The sequence below is a fragment of the Pezoporus flaviventris genome, unplaced genomic scaffold (genome assembly GCF_033815535.1).
Source record: "Pezoporus flaviventris isolate CSIRO_AGI_PZ_B2104156 unplaced genomic scaffold, CSIRO_AGI_Pfla_v1 ptg000031l, whole genome shotgun sequence".
NCBI lineage: Eukaryota > Metazoa > Chordata > Aves > Psittaciformes > Psittacidae > Pezoporus > Pezoporus flaviventris.
The window spans coordinates 51,257,121-51,278,348 of record NW_026892579.1 but is presented as its reverse complement, the minus strand read 5'-3'; the positions used below and the strand labels follow the sequence as shown (position 1 = coordinate 51,278,348).

At 40.4% G+C, this 21,228-nt stretch overlaps 1 protein-coding gene across 1 annotated transcript; it reads left to right on the top strand.

Annotated features, from left to right (window-relative positions):
* Positions 1-495: 495 nt before the first annotated feature.
* Positions 496-20,478, top strand: MMUT (methylmalonyl-CoA mutase). Its single transcript, XM_061460981.1, has 13 exons — positions 496-553; positions 1,909-2,320; positions 4,148-4,515; positions 5,164-5,321; positions 6,726-6,897; positions 8,277-8,525; positions 8,947-9,058; positions 10,917-11,032; positions 11,666-11,781; positions 16,103-16,234; positions 18,354-18,501; positions 18,613-18,780; positions 20,041-20,478. Exons 2-13 carry the CDS (start codon positions 1,942-1,944, stop codon positions 20,167-20,169), a joined length of 2,247 nt encoding a protein of 748 aa, XP_061316965.1. The 5' UTR covers positions 496-553; positions 1,909-1,941; the 3' UTR covers positions 20,170-20,478.
* Positions 20,479-21,228: the final 750 nt, after the last annotated feature.

Sequence of the window (21,228 nt, the reverse complement as noted above, 5' to 3'; positions counted from 1 at the left end):
TCCTATGTCAGTTTAAAGCCATTCCCCCATGGTCCTATAAACAAGCCATGCCTCTCACCCGTCCTCCAGTAGCTACAGGTTTTGTGGGACAGCGTTAGCAGAACCACTAGTCCTCAGCGCGGACTACAACTCCCGGAATGCAATACTGCCCGCCAGGGCTATAGGGCACTCGAGCGAAACGCATGCTGGGAGTTGTAGTCTTAACCCTCCCCCCCCCCATCTGGCCCCGTCCCCAAACTCCTGCCCCCCGTTGCTGCAGGACGACACCGCGGGAACCTCCACAACACCATCCACCAGATCTCACCGCCCCGACACCCGCCCAAGGCCCCCACACTCAGTCAGTGCCTCACCACACCCGCAGATCCCGCGCTAGACCGCCAGCCGTTACCAAACCGATCTGCCCGCGCAAAGGGGCGCACGCGCAACTGCTCGTTCCCGCCTCCCGCATGGAGGACGGTGCACGAGCCGTGCTCTGTACGCATGCGCCTTGCCGTGCAACGCGCAAGCGCTGTGCTGCGCGGGTGTCGGGGGCCAGCTGAGGGGCAGACAGCAGGTAGCGGAGGGTAGCTGTGTCTGGGGTTTGTCGTGATTCTGTAACTCGTTCCCCCTGCCTCCGTCCCGCTGGCGGGCAGGGCCGCGACCCTCTGGGGCAACGCCCGCACCGGACCTCTGGTCCCATAGGCCGCCATGGGGGCGTGTTGGGGGCAGGTTGTAGCGGCGGGGGGCGCTGGGCACGCACAGACGCTGGGCCTGTCAGGGCGGTTATGGGGCGGCCAGGCGCGGCGTGGCGCAGAGGGGTGGATGAACCGTGCTTTCTAGTCTCTGTCCCTCCTCCGGGTGTGGGTGCAGTGGTATGGGGGGTGGAGGGGGAGGATTGTAGGAAGGTGACAGGGAAGCTTTGTGGTTACTTCGTTGTGCGTGGCCGGGGAAAGCGCGCTGGGACCCGTGCAGCAGTGGAGGCAGAGGTTGTCTTGATTCTTGCTGCAGGATCACGTCTCTCCGGGGAGCTCTGTACTCCTCTGGTGCATCTTCGTGCTTATCAAATTGCATGTAAAGCACACGTGGCATATCTATTATTAAAGCTGCAGTAAATGTTGCTGCAGTAAATGTTGCTGCAGTAAATGTTGCTGCAGTACCATAACTGTGATAAAGATGCTTTCCAGTTTTGTGCATACTTTCTCATAAAGGTGTCAGGGTAGCATGTGTTTCCAGGGAGTTCTGAAGGATATGAGCTCGAGAGGAGTTAACAGGACCTTGGAGCCAAACTAAAGGTTTTGGCTTGTGAAGCAAGTGCAGTGATAGGATACACAGAGCAGAAGCTGAAGAACTTACAGCATTCCAGAGTTACTTAACTTATCCCGATATTAGTCTCATGCATGGTGGGATGAGCTCTGCAGCTTGCATCATCCCTGTGTTCTTGCATACCACCTTTCTCAGTATATCTCGGATTTCCATTCAGCCCAAGCCCCCTTTCCCAAAGTGTACAATTGTCAGCAATTTTCTGACAGTCCACTTCCTTCAGAATGCCTCTTTGGGGGTTCCTCTTTGCCATTAAGGAATTCATAGATGAGAGAGATGGGAAGGTAAGCAGGTAGCTCAGCATGCTACCTTCAAGCCTGACACTGATTTTTTTCAGTGACTGATTAGTGATGGTGTTGCTTGGGGACTATAATAAGTTTTAGATGTGGTTGTAGAAAGAACAAAATGTAGGATTTTTTCCTGAACTCAGTTTATACATTGTCTGGTTGAAAGGCGGGGGGGGAGGATATCTATCACGTGCGTAATTAAATACTTAGTTTTTCTTGAGTAGTTGTTTTGGCTTTAGCAAACTGCTAGACCTCTCCATGCTTACTTCTCCCATGTTGGGTTTATATGATAATGCAAAATACATGTTTTTATTTTCTTCAGCTTGCCCCGTACTAACCAGCCAGTGGGACAGCCATGCTAAGAGCCAAAGATGCCCTATTGCGCCTCTGGCTCCACCACTGCACACACCTGGCACAACTTCCAGCCTGCCGGCTCATATGGCGTTCGCTGCACAGGCAGCCGCTGCACCCCGAGTGGGCTGCCCTTGCTGAAAAGCAGCTGAAAGGCAAGAATCCAAAGGATTTAATTTGGCGCACCCCAGAGGGGATTGACATCAAGCCTTTATACTCCAAAAGGGACACAGAAGACCTCCCTGAGGAGCTGCCAGGGATGAAACCTTACACTAGAGGACCCTACCCAACCATGTACACATACAGGCCATGGACTATCCGCCAATATGCTGGCTTCAGTACAGTGGAGGAGAGCAATAAGTTCTACAAAGACAACATTAAAGGTAAGATGGCTACTTTGGGAAACCACATTGCCTTGCAGAACAGTGGGGATCATTCATGTGGTGAGTTACATGGTGAATGTCATTATTCTGCCTTGTGACTTTTGATTTCTGATAGGATCTTCCCAATTGCACTGTATTTCTTTATTACTGGTAAACTGGATAATTTCTGAAACTGCTTTTGCTCCATTTTGCCATTCCGGTAGAAAAATTAATGTGCTGAATGCTATTTTCAGTTGTTCTGCCTTAACAGCTAGAGAGTCATAATTTGGCTGCATTCAAGGCTCCAACCGGCAGAGATTATGGAGCACTTCATGCTTATTATATGATTGTGAGAGAAGATAGCAGCAGAAAACAACGTTGAACTTCGTCACTTGGCTAAACTTCTGGTGTTAGTGCATTCTGACATTTTGGGTTTCCATCTAATATTATAAATTTTAAATTATCTTATAAATACATATTACTTATAAGTAATTTATCTGTGGCACTTTTTATTTCCCACTTTACAGTCCCTCCTTCTTAAAACATAACTGGCTGGGGGGTGGTGGTGTTTGTGGGTATTTACCTCCTATGATAGTCATGGTTAGCTAATATGAAGCAGTATTAGCTGCTTTAGTATCCTTGCAAGTATTATTGATTCTTTCAGTTTATAAAATTTCTTTCAGTTTATAAAATTCTCAGTAGATTAAGAAGTTATTAGAGGTTTACAAACAAACATTTAACTAGAAATATTGCTCTGGATATACTTGGTTTTCCTGGTGAATGCTGCTGCTGAAGCAGAAATGCTAATGCTTGGGTTAGCTGTTGGCACAGCTCAGTAACTCAAGTCTGTTTGCTGCCATCTTTGAGTTTTGAAATTGTGATGTTGTAATTTTATCTTACTGTGTTAACGGTTGTATTAATATTGAATTATTTAGCATAGATTCTGAATCTGACCTTGTTATTTGTAAAGCATTTCTAATAATGCAATTAAAATAGCTCTCTAATTGGAGAAATGCTGTAGAAGAGTTGTTAGTTCTCATAATTGCTGAAATTTCTATTGCTTGAAACTAGGCAGACATTTACATTTATGTCATTGTGCTTCAGAACTAACACTTAGCTTTTCAGATCAGGGATGATGGCTGGTATCTGACCAGAGCTCTCCGGGTGTTGAGAAGGGAATTTGCAAATGCAGTAGATACAGTTACTTCAGGAACAGCAGTGCTGGGCAGAGGGTGAATGCTTGGGAATAGCAGAGTTTGGGGTACTGCTTCCAGGTTGCAGCAGCAAGTCTGCCAAGAGCTCTAAGTATCCTGTTCCCTGCTTTATGAGTAATTTTCTCCTACTGCAGATTTAGTAATGTATCACTTTGCTTTACAAATAAACAACATCTGTCACTGGAGGCAAGATAGCAATTTGTGTGCGTGTGTTTAATTTGTGATAAAAAAAAAGGTAATGTGAAGTCGTTTATCATGCTTTTGTTTCCAGCTAAGTGGAATTGCTGTATATAAACCCTGATACTGTCTGTCTATGCACATTTGCAAATTGTGGCTAAACTGTATTAATCGGTTTGCTAAGCATTGTAAACTGATTGTGTGACTGAGTCAGAAGGGCTACAGGTTTGTTTTGGTTTTTTTTCTCAATTAAAAGCTTTTTCATTTAAAGTTTAAGTCTAGAAGACCTTGGACATGTTTGGGGAGGAAACAGTGTTTAACATCAAAAATTGGTTTCTCATCCAAGCCTGGATCATGTAAAATAAAATTAATGAATGTAGGTCCAGTTTTAATACAAGTCTGTTCAACACTTCTGAATCTCTCTGTGTTGGCTTTTTTTTTTTTCTTTTTCATTCAGCTGGCCAGCAGGGATTATCTGTTGCTTTTGATCTAGCCACACACCGTGGTTATGATTCAGACAATCCACGAGTCCGAGGAGACGTTGGGATGGCTGGAGTTGCCATTGATACAGTGGAAGACACCAAAATCCTTTTTGATGGAATTCCTTTAGAGAAAATGTCGGTTTCTATGACAATGAACGGGGCAGTCATTCCCATATTGGCAACATTCATTGTAACTGGAGAAGAACAGGGAGTGCCTCAGGCCAAGCTGACAGGGACAATCCAAAATGACATCTTGAAGGAGTTCATGGTCCGAAATACCTACATTTTCCCCCCAGAGCCATCAATGAGGATTATTGCTGACATCTTCCAGTACACCTCAAAGGTATTTCTTCTTTAAATGTATTTACTTCTGTTATTACATCTAGTTAACTATTTGTGAGGCACTTCGGAGGACAAAGCAGAAGACGGAAAGACCTGTCATAGTGATGAATGATGTGGTTGTAGAAAGGGCCAGGAGGAGAAGTTAAGATCCCAAGTCACTTACAGCATAAATTTAAAGTTTTTTTAAGTCAGTCCAAATAAAAGTCAGATTAAGATGAACCTAAACCTGAAGGGATGTCAGGAAGCTTATAGACAAGGAGCAAACAGGGTGTTTTTTGCCCCATGGTTAACAATACAGCTGTAATGAGGAGCAAAGAGGGAAGAAATCTTGAAGGACTCCTGCTGCAAAATTAAGCATGAGAAGGAGCTAATGAAAGGGATGAAGTTCTGAACTGATGACTGGAAGTTCAGTACTACCAGTTGTTTTCTTAGTGGCATTTTCATTGAACAGGTGGCACACAGCTTTTAACTGAGAAAGATACCATGGCAGGTGATAGTTTAAGTGTGTGAAGTAAACATCTGCAAACACCACTTAATAGAGATGGATTGTATTCAGTTTACAAAGAATGTATTATTCATGAATGTTGATAGAACAGTTATCTGATCCCCCCTTCTGCTGTTGTACCCTGATATTTTTTTATTTTTGCAGCATATGCCGAAATTTAATTCCATTTCAATCAGTGGGTACCACATGCAAGAGGCAGGAGCTGACACTATTCTGGAATTAGCTTATACTATAGCAGATGGCTTGGAGTATTGCAGAACTGGACTTAAAGCTGGCCTTACCATTGATGAATTTGCACCAAGGTGAGATAAAAAAATTTCGAAGTATGAAACTCACTTTTGTTAAAACTTGTAGTTTTACCAAAAGTTTAAGAGAATGTAAAAGAGTTAAATATCAAATTCAGTATTTTTACACATTAAAACAATATTGACAGTGCTCACATTGCAGATAGGTTTTGTTTTGGTTTTGTTACACAATTTCAGTGGTAGGAAAATATGTCTGGTCCAAAAGACATTTAGACTACATCTACACTAATAAACTGAATAAAGCATGCTCACAAGCCCAAGCATTGTCAAGGTCTGTTGCAATAACTGTTCTCTGATCAGAAAAGGATCTCTAACCTCATGTATCGAATACAGTTGTAGCTTTAGGACTGCAGAATGCAGCAAGAGCTCTTGCAATTCTTTTAGGCTGTAGTATTATTTATGTTTTTTAGTAGTAGTATTTTGAAACATTTGGGGAAAATGCTTAACAAGGGGAAGTTCAGGTAGTTCAATTTACAGTTGCAAATTTCTAAAAATAAAATTTTTAAGCAGGATATTGTATTTTTGTATAGCTGCTGCCAAACTAAGCAGAAGCAGTTTCAGTGATCTGGTTGATTTACAGATTCCCTAACTATACAGTGAGTCTAAAAAAAAAAAATACATGATTCACACAGCCTCTTGCACATTCAAGCTAAAGGAGTCAGCTGAATTAACCTATTTCCAGCATCTGTGGTAAAATCCACGTGAATCATTCAGAAAAAAGGTACAGCCTTATTTTTAGATTTTCTAGTTATGGAGAATCTGTAAGAGCCTTTGGCAAATTGTTTCAATAGCTAATTCACTGTTAAAAAGGCATCTTTAGTGTAATGGGGTTTACTAGCTTTAACTATCATGTTTAAATGTATATATCATAGAAGATATAAGTAGCAAAGAGAGATCAGTCAGTCTGTTCTCTGATATGCTTGCCAGTATTGAACTGTTTTATTTTTATTAGAATCATCAGTAAAAGGATGAAAACACGCTTATAATATGTGATGTATTCTCATTTTAAGTAGTTTGTGTGCATAACTACGCTAGTAGATTGTGACCACGAGGCACACCTGGCACTGGGGTGTCGCTGTCTGTATCCGTGACGTGCTGGAACACCACTTGACCTAGGGCTTCCCTAAAACAGACCCTGGGGACAGTTTGGCAGTTCCAGGGAGCATTGTCACTGGCAGTGTGCTTGCGGTCACTTTGTTTGGAAAATAAGTCCAATTATCATTCTGTATATCATATTCTATATCAGCTGGCATCAGTGTCCAGGAACATCATCATATGTCTGGGTTATTTCTGTAACAGTAAATTAATCAGTGACCTCCTTGGTGTAGGGCTTCTCCTTTACTGAAACTGAGTTAGTATAATAGTTTAATGTTTTATGCTGATCATATACTATTATTACAGGCTTTCCTTCTTTTGGGGAATTGGCATGAACTTCTACATGGAAATAGCTAAGATGAGAGCTGGGAGGCGGCTGTGGGCTTACTTGGTAGAGAAAATGTTTAAGCCAAAGGATCCCAAATCTCTTCTGCTGAGAGCTCACTGCCAAACTTCGGGCTGGTCACTCACTGAGCAGGTTAGAAACTGGACTGTCATCAACTTCCTCATTTAAATATGTTTTCATGGTATGTATCTGATTTTAGGGGGCTGCTGATTTTACTCGTAAAGGTGCAGCTTTCTGAAGGAAACCGCCTGTCTTACCCTGACAAATGCACACACTAGCACTGGATACATCTTTTTGCTTATGTAAAACATAAGTCTTGTTGAGTTCCAGCAGCATTGCTTCCCAGAACCCTGCTTCCCAAAATACTTCAGTATTCTGGACTGCCTTGTAGTGCTCAAGTGAAAGGCAGAAACTGGAGTCTTGAAACTGTATTCACAAAAGGATTCCAGTATGTTAACAAGCATGTTAAGAATGAGTTATGCAGTCTGAGCTACTGTTAAGTTCCCTTAATAATCACATTAAATTAGGCAGCTGCACTGTGTGATTCTTCACTCTGTCTCAGAATGTAAGTCACCCGCTGGAGATCATAGAATCATAGAATGGTTTGGGTTGGAAGAAACCTTAAAGCACATCTAGTTCTAACTCCCCTACCATGGGCAGGGACACCTTCCACTAGACCAGGTTGCTCAAGGCCCTGTCCAGCCTGGCCTTGAACACTTCCAGGAATGGGGCAGCCACAGCTTCTCTGGGCAATCTGTGCCAGTGCCTCACAACCCTCACAGTAATGAATTTCTTCCTTATATTGAATCTAAATCATGATAACTGCTCTGTGACTTTAAAGGCACATATATCCAACTCGACTCTCTAAATGTCTGAAAGAAACAGATAAAAATTTTCACCTAAAGGCTGAGATTATATTCCTTAATACTGACTGTTTCTATACCTTGTGCTCCAGATTATCTTTTTGTTTTGGTTAATATCCCAGTTCTCCTGCAGATATCTTTCAGTTTTATAGCACCAGCAAATTTCAGCTGTAATTCCTGTCTTTATATAGAGCTGCTGTTAATGCAAATACTAAGCACATTTAGTTCCAGAAGGGATCTTGACTAGTAACCTGTCTGGCAGATGTGCTATTCACTACTCCAAGAATTCTGGATCTGAGGATAGAGGACATTGGGATTTCCTGTTCCATCTTCTCCAACCTGGACTCGTGAAGTTCTTTGAAATAACACTAAATATAAGTTAAGCCTTGCTGTATTATCAGACCAGTTTGCTCATACACTGATAATTTTGGCTTGCTTTCTGGATTAATCTCCTTGTCTAAGATACTGATAAGTATAGATCAGTTTGAATGCTAATTATTGACTGTTCTTTTTCAGCTTTTGCTATGATTGCAGTGTTTCAATGGGGAATCTTGCGTTCATTTCATTGCAGTATAGTACATGTGTGACTAATCTTCTTCAGCCCTCTGGCAGAACCATTGAGCTTCAGAGTTCTCCTTTTCATTCCAGGATCCCTTTAACAATGTTATCCGTACTACAATTGAAGCAATGGCTGCAGTGTTTGGAGGTACACAGTCTCTGCATACAAATTCCTATGATGAAGCCTTGGGTTTGCCTACGGTGAAGAGCGCTCGCATTGCTAGGAACACACAGATCATAATTCAAGAGGAGTCAGGTATTCCTAAAGTGGCAGACCCCTGGGGGGGATCTTACCTTATGGAGTGCCTCACCAATGATGTCTATGAAGCTGCTTTAAAGGTCAGTTTGTATAGCCTTTTATGTGTTGTAGGAAAATTGGTATATGAGTTTTGAGAAATATCTCTTAAGGGACTGTCTGATAATGTTGGTAACTTCTAACAATTATTTTACACTTAAGCGTCAGTGATTTCTCTGTAAATGAACTTTACAAAAATACACTGTATATTTTGAGAGAGGGACACTTCTATTAGAAGTTAACAAATTCATGGAGTTTTGGTAATAGGAATGTTCTTTTGTTTGAGATGTCTCTTAATTTATATCAAAATCTGTAGTGAGAGATACAGAGATAGGAAGCGCACTTTTAGAGCACAAGACTGTATATATAGGTATAACATAAATTTGCATGATAACACCAGTGCCAAAGCTTGTTTTCTGAAGAACCTTGCTACTACTCACTTTCTCAATCTTCTTCATTTCTCAGCTTGTTGAGGAGATAGAAGAAATGGGTGGAATGGCTAAAGCTGTTGCTGAGGGAATTCCCAAACTTCGTATTGAAGAGTGTGCAGCCCGAAAACAAGCCAGGATTGACTCTGGTAGGAAGCAGAGAGATGAAAGAAAGGAAAACTACCAATAGAATACCTTTGTATAAAAGTCTTTTATGCACATTTTCATTGGGTTTTTTTCTTCTTAGTTTAGGAGTAGCAGATTTTGAGAGATAAAATGATAACAGTTTCAGTGAAAGCCTTGGAAAAGAGATAGACGTATGTGTGAAATACAGTACCAGTATGAAAATAGTCCTGCTTGATTTGTTTAAGACTAGATTAGACAAAGCACTAGGAAGACCGTTTTAAAGGAGTATTTTGGGCCTTCAGTACCTAATCTTTTTATTTCTGATAGTATCTTTAAACTGTGATTCCTGAATTTAAAAGCATGAGTGCCAGCAGATGGCAATATTGAATGTATCTGGCCAAATTCCTGGTTTTGCTTGAGAACTGCCTGTTTTCCCCAAAGACTAGGAAAAAAAAAAAGCAGTCATCTCAGATGAGTATGATTATAGCTCTTTCTTTGTGATCATAGAATCATAAAATAGGGTTGGAAAGGACTTTAAGATCATCTAGTTCCGCCCCCCCCCCCCCCCCCCCCCCGCCATGGGCAGGAACACCTCACACTAAACCATGCCACCCAAGGCTCTGTCCAGCCTGGCCTTGAACACCGCCAGGGATGGAGAATTCACAGCCTCCCTGGGCATCCCATTCCAGTGCCTCACCACCATTACAGTAAAGAACTTCTTCCTTATATCCAATCTAAATTTCCCCTGTTTAAGTTTTAACCCGTTACCCATTGTCCTATCACTACAGTCCCTCGTGAAGAGTCCCTCCCCAGCATCCCTATAGGCCCCCTTCTGATACTGGAAGGCTGCTATGAGGTCTCCACACAGCCTTCTCTCCTCCAGGCTGAACAACCCCAACATTTTCAGCCTGTCTTCATATGAGAGGTGCTCCAGTCCCCGGATCATCCTTGTGGCCCTCCTCTGGACTTGTTCTAGCAGTTCCATGTCCTTTTTATGTTGAGGACACCAGAACTGCACACAATACTCCAGGTGAGGTCTGACAAGAGCAGAGTAGAGGGGCAGGATCACCTCCTTCGACCTGCTGGTCACACTCCTTTTGATGCAGCCCAGGATGCGGTTGCCTTTCTGGGCTGCAAGCACACACTGCCGGCCTATGTTCATTTTCTCATCAACCAACACCCCCAAGTCCTTCTCCACAAGGCTGCTCTGAATCTGTTCTCTGCCTGGGATTGCTCCGACCCAGGTGTAGGACCTTGCACTTGTCATGGTTAAACTTCATGAGGTTGGCATCAGCCCACCTCACAAGCGTGTCAAGGTCCCTCTGAATGCCATTCCTTCCCTCCAGCATATCAACCAAACAATATATATGTAATGTAATGTTATCAGGCACTGCAAATAAAAATGGTTTAGTCCATACTGGCTGAAAGCTGAAACACAGATTTTCAATGTGACAGATTAATTTTTATTTACATGCAGTAGTTTTAGGTAGGAACTTTACTTTCTTATTTGTCTGGTAAATCAGAAAAATAAATGTAGAAAAGTGCTGGAGATGAGCACTTCGTAATTCTGTAAGATTCAGTCATGTAAACTGAAAAAGAGAACAACAGCTAATGTATATTGGTAACTCATTACAAAATCAGTTTGTAAGATAAATATTGGTTTAGTTCACATCTTTTTTTCAGTCCCAGTATTTGCCAAGTTCATGCATCTCATCCTCTCGTAGTCTTTCCTGTAGAACAAAATCTTATGTATTTGAAGTGTATGTAGTTATAAAGCAAAGCACTGCATTATAATGCTCAAAAATTTTCTTATTAATATTATGTCTTTTCATAGTAATTTGTAAATCTATGCTGAGTTTCTGGTGTTTCCACTGGAAATAGGGTCTGAAGTAATTGTTGGAGTAAACAAGCATCAGCTAGAAAAAGAGGAGGCAGTGGAAGTTCTGGCTATTGATAATACTTCAGTCCGTAGCAAGCAGATCGAGAAGATTAATAAGGTGGGAACAACTTTCTTAAAAATGAAAGTTCTTGTAATTGCAGATAGAACTTGAATAAAGGTGGCTTGCCAGAAACTTGATTCTCAAATTCCTGAAAATATGCTCTAGTCTTTAGCAGAAAAGCTGCATTTCTGTTCAGCTTCACTGGAGGCTGATGGAAAGTCCCAAGAAACACAGTATTCTCATTCCAAACAAAAATGGTTTTGTTACATTCATTTCATTTTAACCATTGTATTTCAGATAGTCTTGTGAATTTGTTTAACCTTTCAAAATAAGGAACTTTATGTTTTCTGAAAATAAGATAGAAAATAGCTATGCAATGTTTTGCTTTAAAAAATCTACTATTACTTAGTCACTCAGACTATTGCATCTTGTCAAGTGCTATTAAGGGGCAGGGTTATGGAAGCAGAAATCAGCTTCCACTTTCATAATTAGTAAGAACATGGATAAAATTGGTTTAGAGTTATTTTATGGACTTGTACACATTTTAAAGTCTGAGACAACCTTTTACTTTGAATCTTACTGATGAATAAATAGCATATATGGACAATTGACAATTGCATGCATCTAGAATTAACATTTGAAGTCAGCTCACTTTGTAGTTTAAGTTAATATTTCTCTCTTCCATGTTAGGTGAAGGCTAGTAGAGATGAAGCAGCAGCCCAGCAATGTCTCACTGCTCTAACACAGTGTGCTGCAACCGGAGAAGGCAACTTACTTGCCCTTGCAGTGGAAGCAGCACGTTCAAGGTATTGAGAGTGGGGATGAATATCCAACTGATGTTTAAAAATTGTTGGTTCATTTTCGCCTTTTAGTTGTTCTTCTGTATGGTGTCAGTGCATTTGGTGTCTTGAGATGTTTTGGGTTTTTCTTCAGAGGTGGAAGTAAAAGATGACTTCAGTTTGACATTGTAAGATAGACTATTACATTTTACAGTCTCATAAGGCTATGCTTTAATTTCTTACAAAGAACAATATGGATACAAAGAATCTTAACAGTGTTCGTACACATTCCTTGTTCATACACATTGTGTTGTTTGCAACTCAGATTCTTACCAGTTTCAGGACATAACTAGGTTTCTCTATCACCCTGCTATTTCACAGGTCAGGGAGCTTAAGAAGTGTCTGAGAGGTGAAAATGGATATTCAGAATCTTCTCATGGTCTGTTGCTTTATCCTTCATTGCACCATGAATTTGTGTGAAAACGTTTTTTGAGTGAAGGAGAAATAAGTTTGGTTAGTCAGACAAACACGTAAAAGATACTCTTGAGTAGAGCAGTGAAGCATCCTTTGGAGTCCAGTGGAACGTTTACTTTTTTCACCTAAGGCGCTTTTAAGACTTTTCTTTCCTACTTCAGTGTTGTTCTCTAGAATAGATCCTGTCTGTCCGTTCTTCAATTAACTAAGTTTGAGGAAGCACAGGGAATCTCTGAGCACTTGAGGGTTCTGATACAGCATGGTTGGTCAGCAGTAATTATGAGCAGTGCAGAAGTTCATGAAGTGCAGATTACTATTTATGTACAAATACACTGCCCTTGCCACATTTTGTAGGGGTTATAGTCTGATAAAACACAAAACAGAGAATATAGCTGTCTTTTGGTCTCCACTTCAAAATTTTAATTTTACTTAAAACCCCAGATTACGCTGCAGATTACCTGTTAACAGGTAGACAAAAGGTGCTACGAAAACATAACTGAGAGCAACCAACAGAAAGGGGTCTGGGAGTGCTGGCCAGCAGCAGGCTCAGTGTGAGTCAGCAGTGTGCCCGGGCAGCCAAGAGGGCAAATGTCATCCTGGGATGTATTACCAGCCAGTCAAAAGAGGTGATTATCCTGCTGCATTCAGCATTTCTGCAGCCTCTCCTTTAGCACTGTGTGCAGTTGTGGGCCCCGCAATTTAAGAAGGATGTGAAGGTCCTTGAATGCTTCTAGAGAAGGGCAACAAAGCTGGTGAAAGGGCTGGAAGGAATGTCTTATGAGGAGCAGTTAAGGAATTTGAGCTTGTCTGGCCACAAGAAGAGGAACCTGAGAGATGACCTCGTTGCTCTCTGCAGCTTCCTGAGGAGGGAACTTAAAGAGGAAGGTGCTGAGCTCTTCTCTCTGGTATCCAGTGGTAGGATATGTGGGAACAGTTCAAAGCTGTTCAGAGAAGGTTTAGACTGGATATTAGGAAGCATTTCTTTACTGAAAGGGTGGTCAAACACTGGAACAGGCTTCTTAGAGAGGTGCCCTGTTTAACAGAATTATTGCTTATGCTACCTAAGTTTTATAATAGTGAGATGAAAACAGTTATCTCCAGAACAGAGTTTTGCTGTAAAGAGAAACAAAAATGGGAGGAGGTTTATTTTAACAAACTGGTCTAATGTGGCTAGCTGATTAAAGAAGAGTGTAATTGTCATTAGAAGTACACTTTTCTTCTGCTGTTAAGAAAAGAATACAGGGATTTCAGAAGCAGTATTTATAGAAGAAATAAATGTATTTCATTTTTTGTGCAGTACACAGAAAAAACTTTATCCCAGCCACCAGATTATTCTTCAATAAAATTGATAGTCCAAACCATTTATTTTTCGCTTCTTACATAAACTTGCATTTACACTTTCAGATGGTAAGAACAGAAACACACCACATCTACACGTGCTGCACTTTAATTTAGCACTGAAGTTATACATAGATGCTGCTTCTGCAAAAGAGGAGAAGAAAGATTTATCCAAGATTATAGTTTTCTCTAGAAAAGACATGGTTTATGCCACTGTAAAGCCTTCAGCAAACTGCCAGCGTTTACACAGGAGTAAGTTGTCATTGTTTATGCATTGGCTGGATCTATATGAGGCTGCAATCTGTGATGTCTAGCACTCTGAGGAGGAGTCAGTATTTATAGATACTATTTCAAAGTCTGCTGCAAACTTGCTCTTGAATTGGGGAAGTCAGTTAATCTAGCACTTACACAGTTTTACTTTTCAATTTCTTATTAGTAATATCAGAGAACAGTAATATTAGTATGAGTATTTAGATGTCCTGGCAAACAAAAACTGATGATCAATAAGGTCTGAGAGCTCTTGTAATGCAAGTAACACTGGCTGTCTGAGATCATACAGGTGCTGTAAAAATAAAGTGTACTGCATATCAATGTCAGTGGGTTCTGATGCTGTCATGGACAGGTTGCTTTATAACTAATGCTTTTTGAATCATTGTTAACAGGTAAGTTAAAAGAGAGTATCAGAATAAGTCACATTCAGACATAGCCGTACAGAACTATAAATTTGGTATTACTTTGCCTTAACTGCTTTTCTGGACTATGATCCTCATAAATCCAGATATGAACTCAGTGCTCTGAGGAAGAAAATGGATAAAAGCAGAGAATGTTAAAAATGTAATTCCAGAAAGGCCAGAGGAGGGGAAATGATAAAAAGTGACCAAGACAGTGTCAGTAGTGTGAGTTAAAAATGTGTATTCCAACATGACACAAAGCAGGCCAGCTGTGAAGAGTGGCACCTAGAGACAGGAGATCGGCTTCAGGCATATGCATTACACAGATCTTGCATATATATTCATGATAGGATTTCTGCCATTCTACATTAGCATAGTTACAGTTTATAACTATGGTTAAGGTTGCTGAGTATAAAAACACATGAGCTAGCAAAAGAGCAAATAGCTAGAGTAGGTCACAGGAAGTAGAATAACTCTGAATTTTACTGAAAAATTCAGTTAATACAGCAGAAATGTATCTTCTGTTACAATGGATGTATGGCAGATTGCATGAGATAGGAATCAGATAATAGCTACTGAAACTGCAAACGGCAGAAGGAGAACCAAGTACAATTCTTTCGCCATCCCTTTCTAAAGGTATGTAGACAAAAAGTTGCATCTTGTCCAAACATCCCTTGAGCATTTCATTTAAAAGCTTCAGAGTATGCTTAACTTAATTTTGCCTCATAGTACCTTATATTTAAATGCAATATGACAGGAGAAAATGTGAACTCCAGGGGTTTGAAACATGCTTAGCTGTAGCTGAATGGGGTTTATTTTCTGTGTCTGTAAGCGTACTTTTAAAATGCTTTGTAAGAGTAGTATTTTTCCTTTCCTTTGACAAAGTTTGCAGCAAGTTGCATTCATTTCTTCTATATATACAAATTCTTTAGTCTTTTTCTGTTCAAGTATAAACTGAAATATTTTTATGACAGATTTCAATAGAAGCTCAGTTACATACCTTCAAAATCATTACTCAGTACCGATTCCCAGTTAATTTCATACCAGAAGAAGCTTGCTGTGTTTGAGCTACCGATTGAACTGCTCTTTCTCCACACGAGGTGTTTTTCCCTTCTAAGAAGGTTCCCTTCATCAAGCATTTGGTTGTGGGGTCAACTGTAAATAGAGTGCAGCATTGTTTACTTTGGTAAAATCTGCACTATGGATTTTACACAGACAGGTGGAATTTATTCGGGTAGATGACAACGTGATTTGCTTCTAGCACTTGCGCTACAGCAGCAAAATGTGTATGATTTTGAACATTCACAGTGTTTCCAGCTTGTAACTTGCATGTAAATGGATTTCCTAGGTTCTTGTACAGCTCAGTGGATAAAGGAGCTATGTCAAGAGTAGAGTAGAGGAGAAGAAAAATAAATACTGAAATTTAAACATCAAGGGAAAAGAAAACAAATTCCAGTTAAAAAGTTACTTTTCAGGCTTTTCTGTGTGTTTATGTTTTGATTTATATTTTGAATTTATAGTATGAGTCCAAATGCAAGCTCTTGTAGTCTCAGCCCCCCAAAATATTCTTATTTGAGAAAATTTAATTTAATTTCTTGAAATATTTTGCTATGCAGTGGTCCCTGTTGCTTTGTCACTTCTCACATCAGCAAAACAGTATTTCTTTAAAAATTCTCTTGTATGTTCTATTAATGGATGACAGTGGGGTGAGTCAGATGTTCAGAGTTGTAGCACTAAAGGGGAAATGAGTGCAACTGAATTTGTTCTGCAGCATGGCCAGTTTTTGGGCCACTGCCAGTGTGTATCTGTAGTCTCTTTTCATATAAGTCTCCTGGTAGCATTAATACTTTGTTCCTCTCTCTTAGGTGCACTGTTGGAGAAATAACAGATGCAATGAAGAAGGTGTTTGGGGAGCATAAAGCCAGTGACCGAATGGTGAGCGGAGCTTATCGCCAAGAGTTTGGAGAGAGTGATGAAATTCTTCATGCCATCAAGAGGTGAGAATGGCTTCCTATATAGCTAAACACAGCCTCACATTTAATCCTTGAGATATATGTGCTACTCGTTGTGACCTAAAAAAGCATTTCCCAAACCTGCATGACACTGACCTCAGTAGGCACTCCCATGACTGTCAGCAGAATAAAAACTAAGTGCAATAAGAAAATAGTCAAAACTTAATTGAACTTGTATTTGCTGGAAAACAAAATCCACTGGGGTGATGTTATAATTTGAGATTTTTGTTCAAATAAACTATGCAGCCACAGATTAAGAAGCTGAAAAACATTGCCTGAAATCCCCATACACTGAATTGCTTCCTTTACAGACTGTGTAAGAGTAATCTCTAAAATATTACCAGTACCTCATAGTTACAAAACCTGGTTTTCTTCTGCCCATAAGTTGTTGCTGTAACCTCATTCTTACTGTTCCTAAAATTATAAGGCTAAAATCTGTCTGGATGTCCACATACAACTTCCAGTCTGTGCATGTTACTTACTCATACCACAAGGGAGAAAAACATCAGAAGATGGTAGCATGTGTGAAAACAGTTGCCTATTTGTGCCTTTTGTTAGCTTCTGTCTTTGCTGCTGTCCTCTTGGGTAAAGAAACTTAATTGCTGTAGTGGGTGGTGGTGTAATAGGAATCAATGTTTCTAAGTCCCTGCTGTGTTGCGGCTTACACATTAAAGACTTAAAGGCTCTCTTGAAAGGGAATTTCTTGATGGCTTCATAATTGGGATGTTTAGCCTGACTTGACTTTTCAAGTCAAGTTGTGCTGGGGAATGTCACCATCATTTTTTATTTTAAATATTTATTTTAAGTATTTTTAATTATACATTTACAGCTTACAGGTTGGTTGGGGATTTGAGCAACCTGGTCTAGTGGAAGGTGTTCCCGCCTGTGGCACAGGGGGTGGATTTTTCACTGTGTGATCACTAAGGCTATTTCTAACCCAAACCATTCTGGGATTCTATGATTCAGATACCTACTTCATCGATCTTCTCAGCAGTCTTTAGGAATAGAGAAGGCAGGCCCAACTCCTGTACATCCTCAAGCAGAAGTTTCTTCAGGCTCTGCTGACATAATTCCTTTTTAAGCTGTGCAAGTTCTTACTTTTTTGCTTCTTAAATGCTGCATATTTCTGTCCTGGAATCACCTCCTGAGGCTTTTCACGTCTGTGCTAATAAATGCTTTATCTAGAGTCATTCTTTTCCCCTGAGTAAGCTACTGGATTCAAAGGGTGATCATCCTGGCCAGGTCAACATATGATTTCAAGGCACATCAAATCCATCCAGCTCCTCTCAGAACAGGTTGGACAGACCCTTTGGTGACTTGGTATAGTGGAAGATGTCCCTGCTCGTGGCAGGGACGTTGGAACTGGATGATCTTAAGGTCCTTTCGAACCCAAACCATTCTGTGATTCTACAGTTCTATGAATAATAAAAAAAGAACCAAAACCAATAAAAACTGCCATTTCTGAGATGTGGTAGTTTTAGTGTCCCAGTCAAAGTAGTGGTACATGGATAATGAGCAGCAAGATGAAAGATGTGCTGTGGTTATCGAGTCACCTTAATACAACAGAAATATGAACTGCTACTAACCAGAAGAAGGGAGGTGCTGGAATGAGTGCACAGAATGAGGGATACAGTTATCCTTTTTGGGGCAGACTTGTGACCAGTTGAATGATGATGCACAGTATGATGTCTAGGACACATCTTTATGTCTCTGTGTGCCATACAAGTTCTTTTGAAATAATTGGTTGTAGTTATCCTTAAAACCTAAGCATTGTATTTTAGGTAATTGTCATTCAGATCATTAAATCTGAAATAAAACCATAAAACCATTAAATTTTGTCCACTGGAAAAGTGGTGGAATGGTTTTCTTTAAAAAAGAACATTTTATTGTTGAGGCTAGTAAATACAAGAAATCATATTAGTAATCATATAACATAAAAATTAACATAGTGTGCAGACTATGTAGACAAAGCATGACTTAGAAGATCTTTTTATCTGATGCATATGAATGATGCTACAGTTGAAGCCAGTGCTTTTTTTATTTGTGGAAATACTTCTAATGATTTTCAGTGACTTACGAAGATACAATATGTATATTCAATCAGAGTTAACAAGTTCATGGATCGTGAGGGGCGCAGGCCTCGTATACTTGTTGCAAAGATGGGTCAAGATGGCCATGACAGAGGAGCTAAAGTCATTGCTACAGGATTTGCAGACATTGGCTTTGATGTGGACATCGGTCCCCTCTTCCAGGTATGACTGAGCAGTGTCCAGTGTTTTTCAAATGCAGCATTTTTCCCTCTAATGCTTGTTCAGCAGCAAGGCTCAAGCTATTAATTCTCATGTCATCCCCTTTCCATACAGACACCTCGAGAAGTGGCCCAGCAGGCAGTTGATGCAGATGTGCACTGTGTTGGTGTGAGCACACTTGCAGCGGGTCATAAAACTCTTGTGCCTGAACTCATCAAAGAACTCAATGCCCTTGACCGGCCAGACATTCTTGTCATATGTGGAGGTGTCATCCCACCTCAGGTACAGGTCAACATCATTTCCATCAGGACTGAGAGTCTACTTTATTTCTGTCTGCACTGCTCTTAGCTATTTCCTATATTCTGTTAGTGTTAAATAAGATTTACAGAACTGAACGCTACTGTGTACAATCACCAGGTTCTGCACAGATCTGCAAGGTGGTTGCAGAGTGCTGTTGGGTCTTGCTGATTGGGTTTTCTGTACATCATGTTCTGGTTTATCTTACAGCATTCGTTGGATGGTATATTGTGTCCTGAAATCAGTAGCCTGAGAGAGGTGTTCTTTATGCTCTGTTGTTTCTGATTACGAGTACCTTGCATATTACGGTTAAACGCTAGCTCCTAAGAGACTTTATGACTTCTGGTAACAGTTTGGAAGAGTCATAGCTAGTGACTAAGACACCAGACAGGTCCCATCACCTATAGGCTACATATCACATTCACCATTTACCCTCTCCTCATGTTCCCCATCATCAGGCCTCAGTGTTGCCTCTTTCTCATTCCCTCTGCTTTCTCCTAAACTGTTGAACTGTTTTCTGGATTCTCTTGTAGTGAGATCCATGGTTTTGCCTTAGCTCATCCACAATTTCCCTGCCTGAATCACCTTTAGGGTGATCTTCTGTCTAGAGAGATTTAATCTGATTTTGCATATAAATCTCCTGTTACACCCGTTTCCCAGACTTCTTCCTTTTCTAGCCATTTAGGTAAGTGTTCAGGAGTGACAGACTTTTAAGTTGAACAAACAGAACTCATAGTATTTTTCTAGGAGAAAAATTGTGTTTTGTTCAGTATCTCTCAATGGGATGCTACTAACCTGTTGTTGAAAAATAATGTATCCTATAGAGAGAGAATACATAACTGCTTCCCAGGCCTTTTTGAAATTTCAGGACAGTCATAAAATCAGACTAACTCAAATTACAAGAAATGACTGGCAGTGATCTGGCCCAAGCCTTTAGTAAAGCAGTATTTTCAAAATTAGTGTTATATTTAGATTAGGACATTCAGGGTCACATCCAGTTGACTTTTGAATGTTTTCCAAGGATCTGACTTTAGTCTGATTCTGAACAAATCTTTCCCAGGAGTGTTTTTGTACCACTGAACTAACAATTTTTTCCCATTTCCCTTTCTGCTGTGCTGCCTCTTTCTGGGACTTGTCACATACACTTTCTCAGGCCCAGCATACACAACAGAACAGAACTTTTAAAACAATTATCAATTTTCTGTTGCACTCTTAACTAAAGCACTTAAATTTCTTTCTGAACAGGATTATGACTTCCTGTATGAAGCTGGTGTTACCAATGTGTTTGGTCCAGGGACTCGCATTCCGAAAGCTGCTGTCCAAGTCTTGGATGATATTGAGAAGTGCCTGGAGAAGAGGCTGCAATCTATGTAATGCTGAAATGTCACACAACGCAACCAGCCTTGTACTAATCGCTTACAGAATGTAATCATCAGAAAGCAATGGCCAGCACATACCTTTGGTTCCACTGCCCTGTGCCCTGGTGTTTTGTGCTTTCTAAGAAAGTTCTAATTAATTCTCTGCTTGTTCTATTTGAGGATTATTTATATAGGTACTCACAAGAAAATTTTACCTCTACAACTATGACTTCTGGGAATGAAGGGAACTCATCATTTGGGTTTGTTGCATTTTTTTTTCCATATATACTGATAAATAAAATATCTGTTCCAGCTCTTTGCTTGATCTGTTTTGCCAAGCAGAGGACTTCTTTTGAATTTTTTGGCAGGTATTGTAGACCTAGAAGTCTTCAGATAAGTCATTGAAGTTCAGTAGAGATGTGATTCAATCCAGCAGCACTTTGATATTAAGGCTAATCTGACTTAAATCTCTTTAGAAACATACAAGTAGATAAAACATAATTTATCAAAGTTCATGGTTTGTTTAATGAGATACAAATCCTCTATCTGGCAGTAACCTATGTAGGGGCATGCAGCTCTGCTCTGTCTACATCACTGCCCATCCCCAATACATCGCTGGTTTTCAAATGAAGTTCATTTCAGTGCTCATTCTCCCTTCTGTAGTTCTGTATTTTTGTTCTTGCTGTCCCTGTCTATTTAGCACTTGGACTTTCTTCAGGTAAATTGATCCTAAATTCTCACCATTTTTGTCTTCCCTCCAGAAAGAATTTGATTTATACATGTGAAAAGTCCTGTGTGGAACCATATGAGGCAAACGGGCTGTGCAGATCTTTGGAGGGGCAGTCTCTGGCATGATGGCCCTATCCCACTTCACTTTGTTTTGGCTTCTTGCTCATTGTATCCCGTCATAAAATGAGAGTACAGCTGCCCTGGGATAGTGCTTTTTTCTATGGTGAAAGAGGCTGTAGCATACTTCTGAGATGTTCAGCACCATAACACTTCATTCAAACTGAGATTTTCTGCAGTTGGCTGGAAATTCAGATCCAACTAAGAGCATTGTATCCTCGCTTCAGAG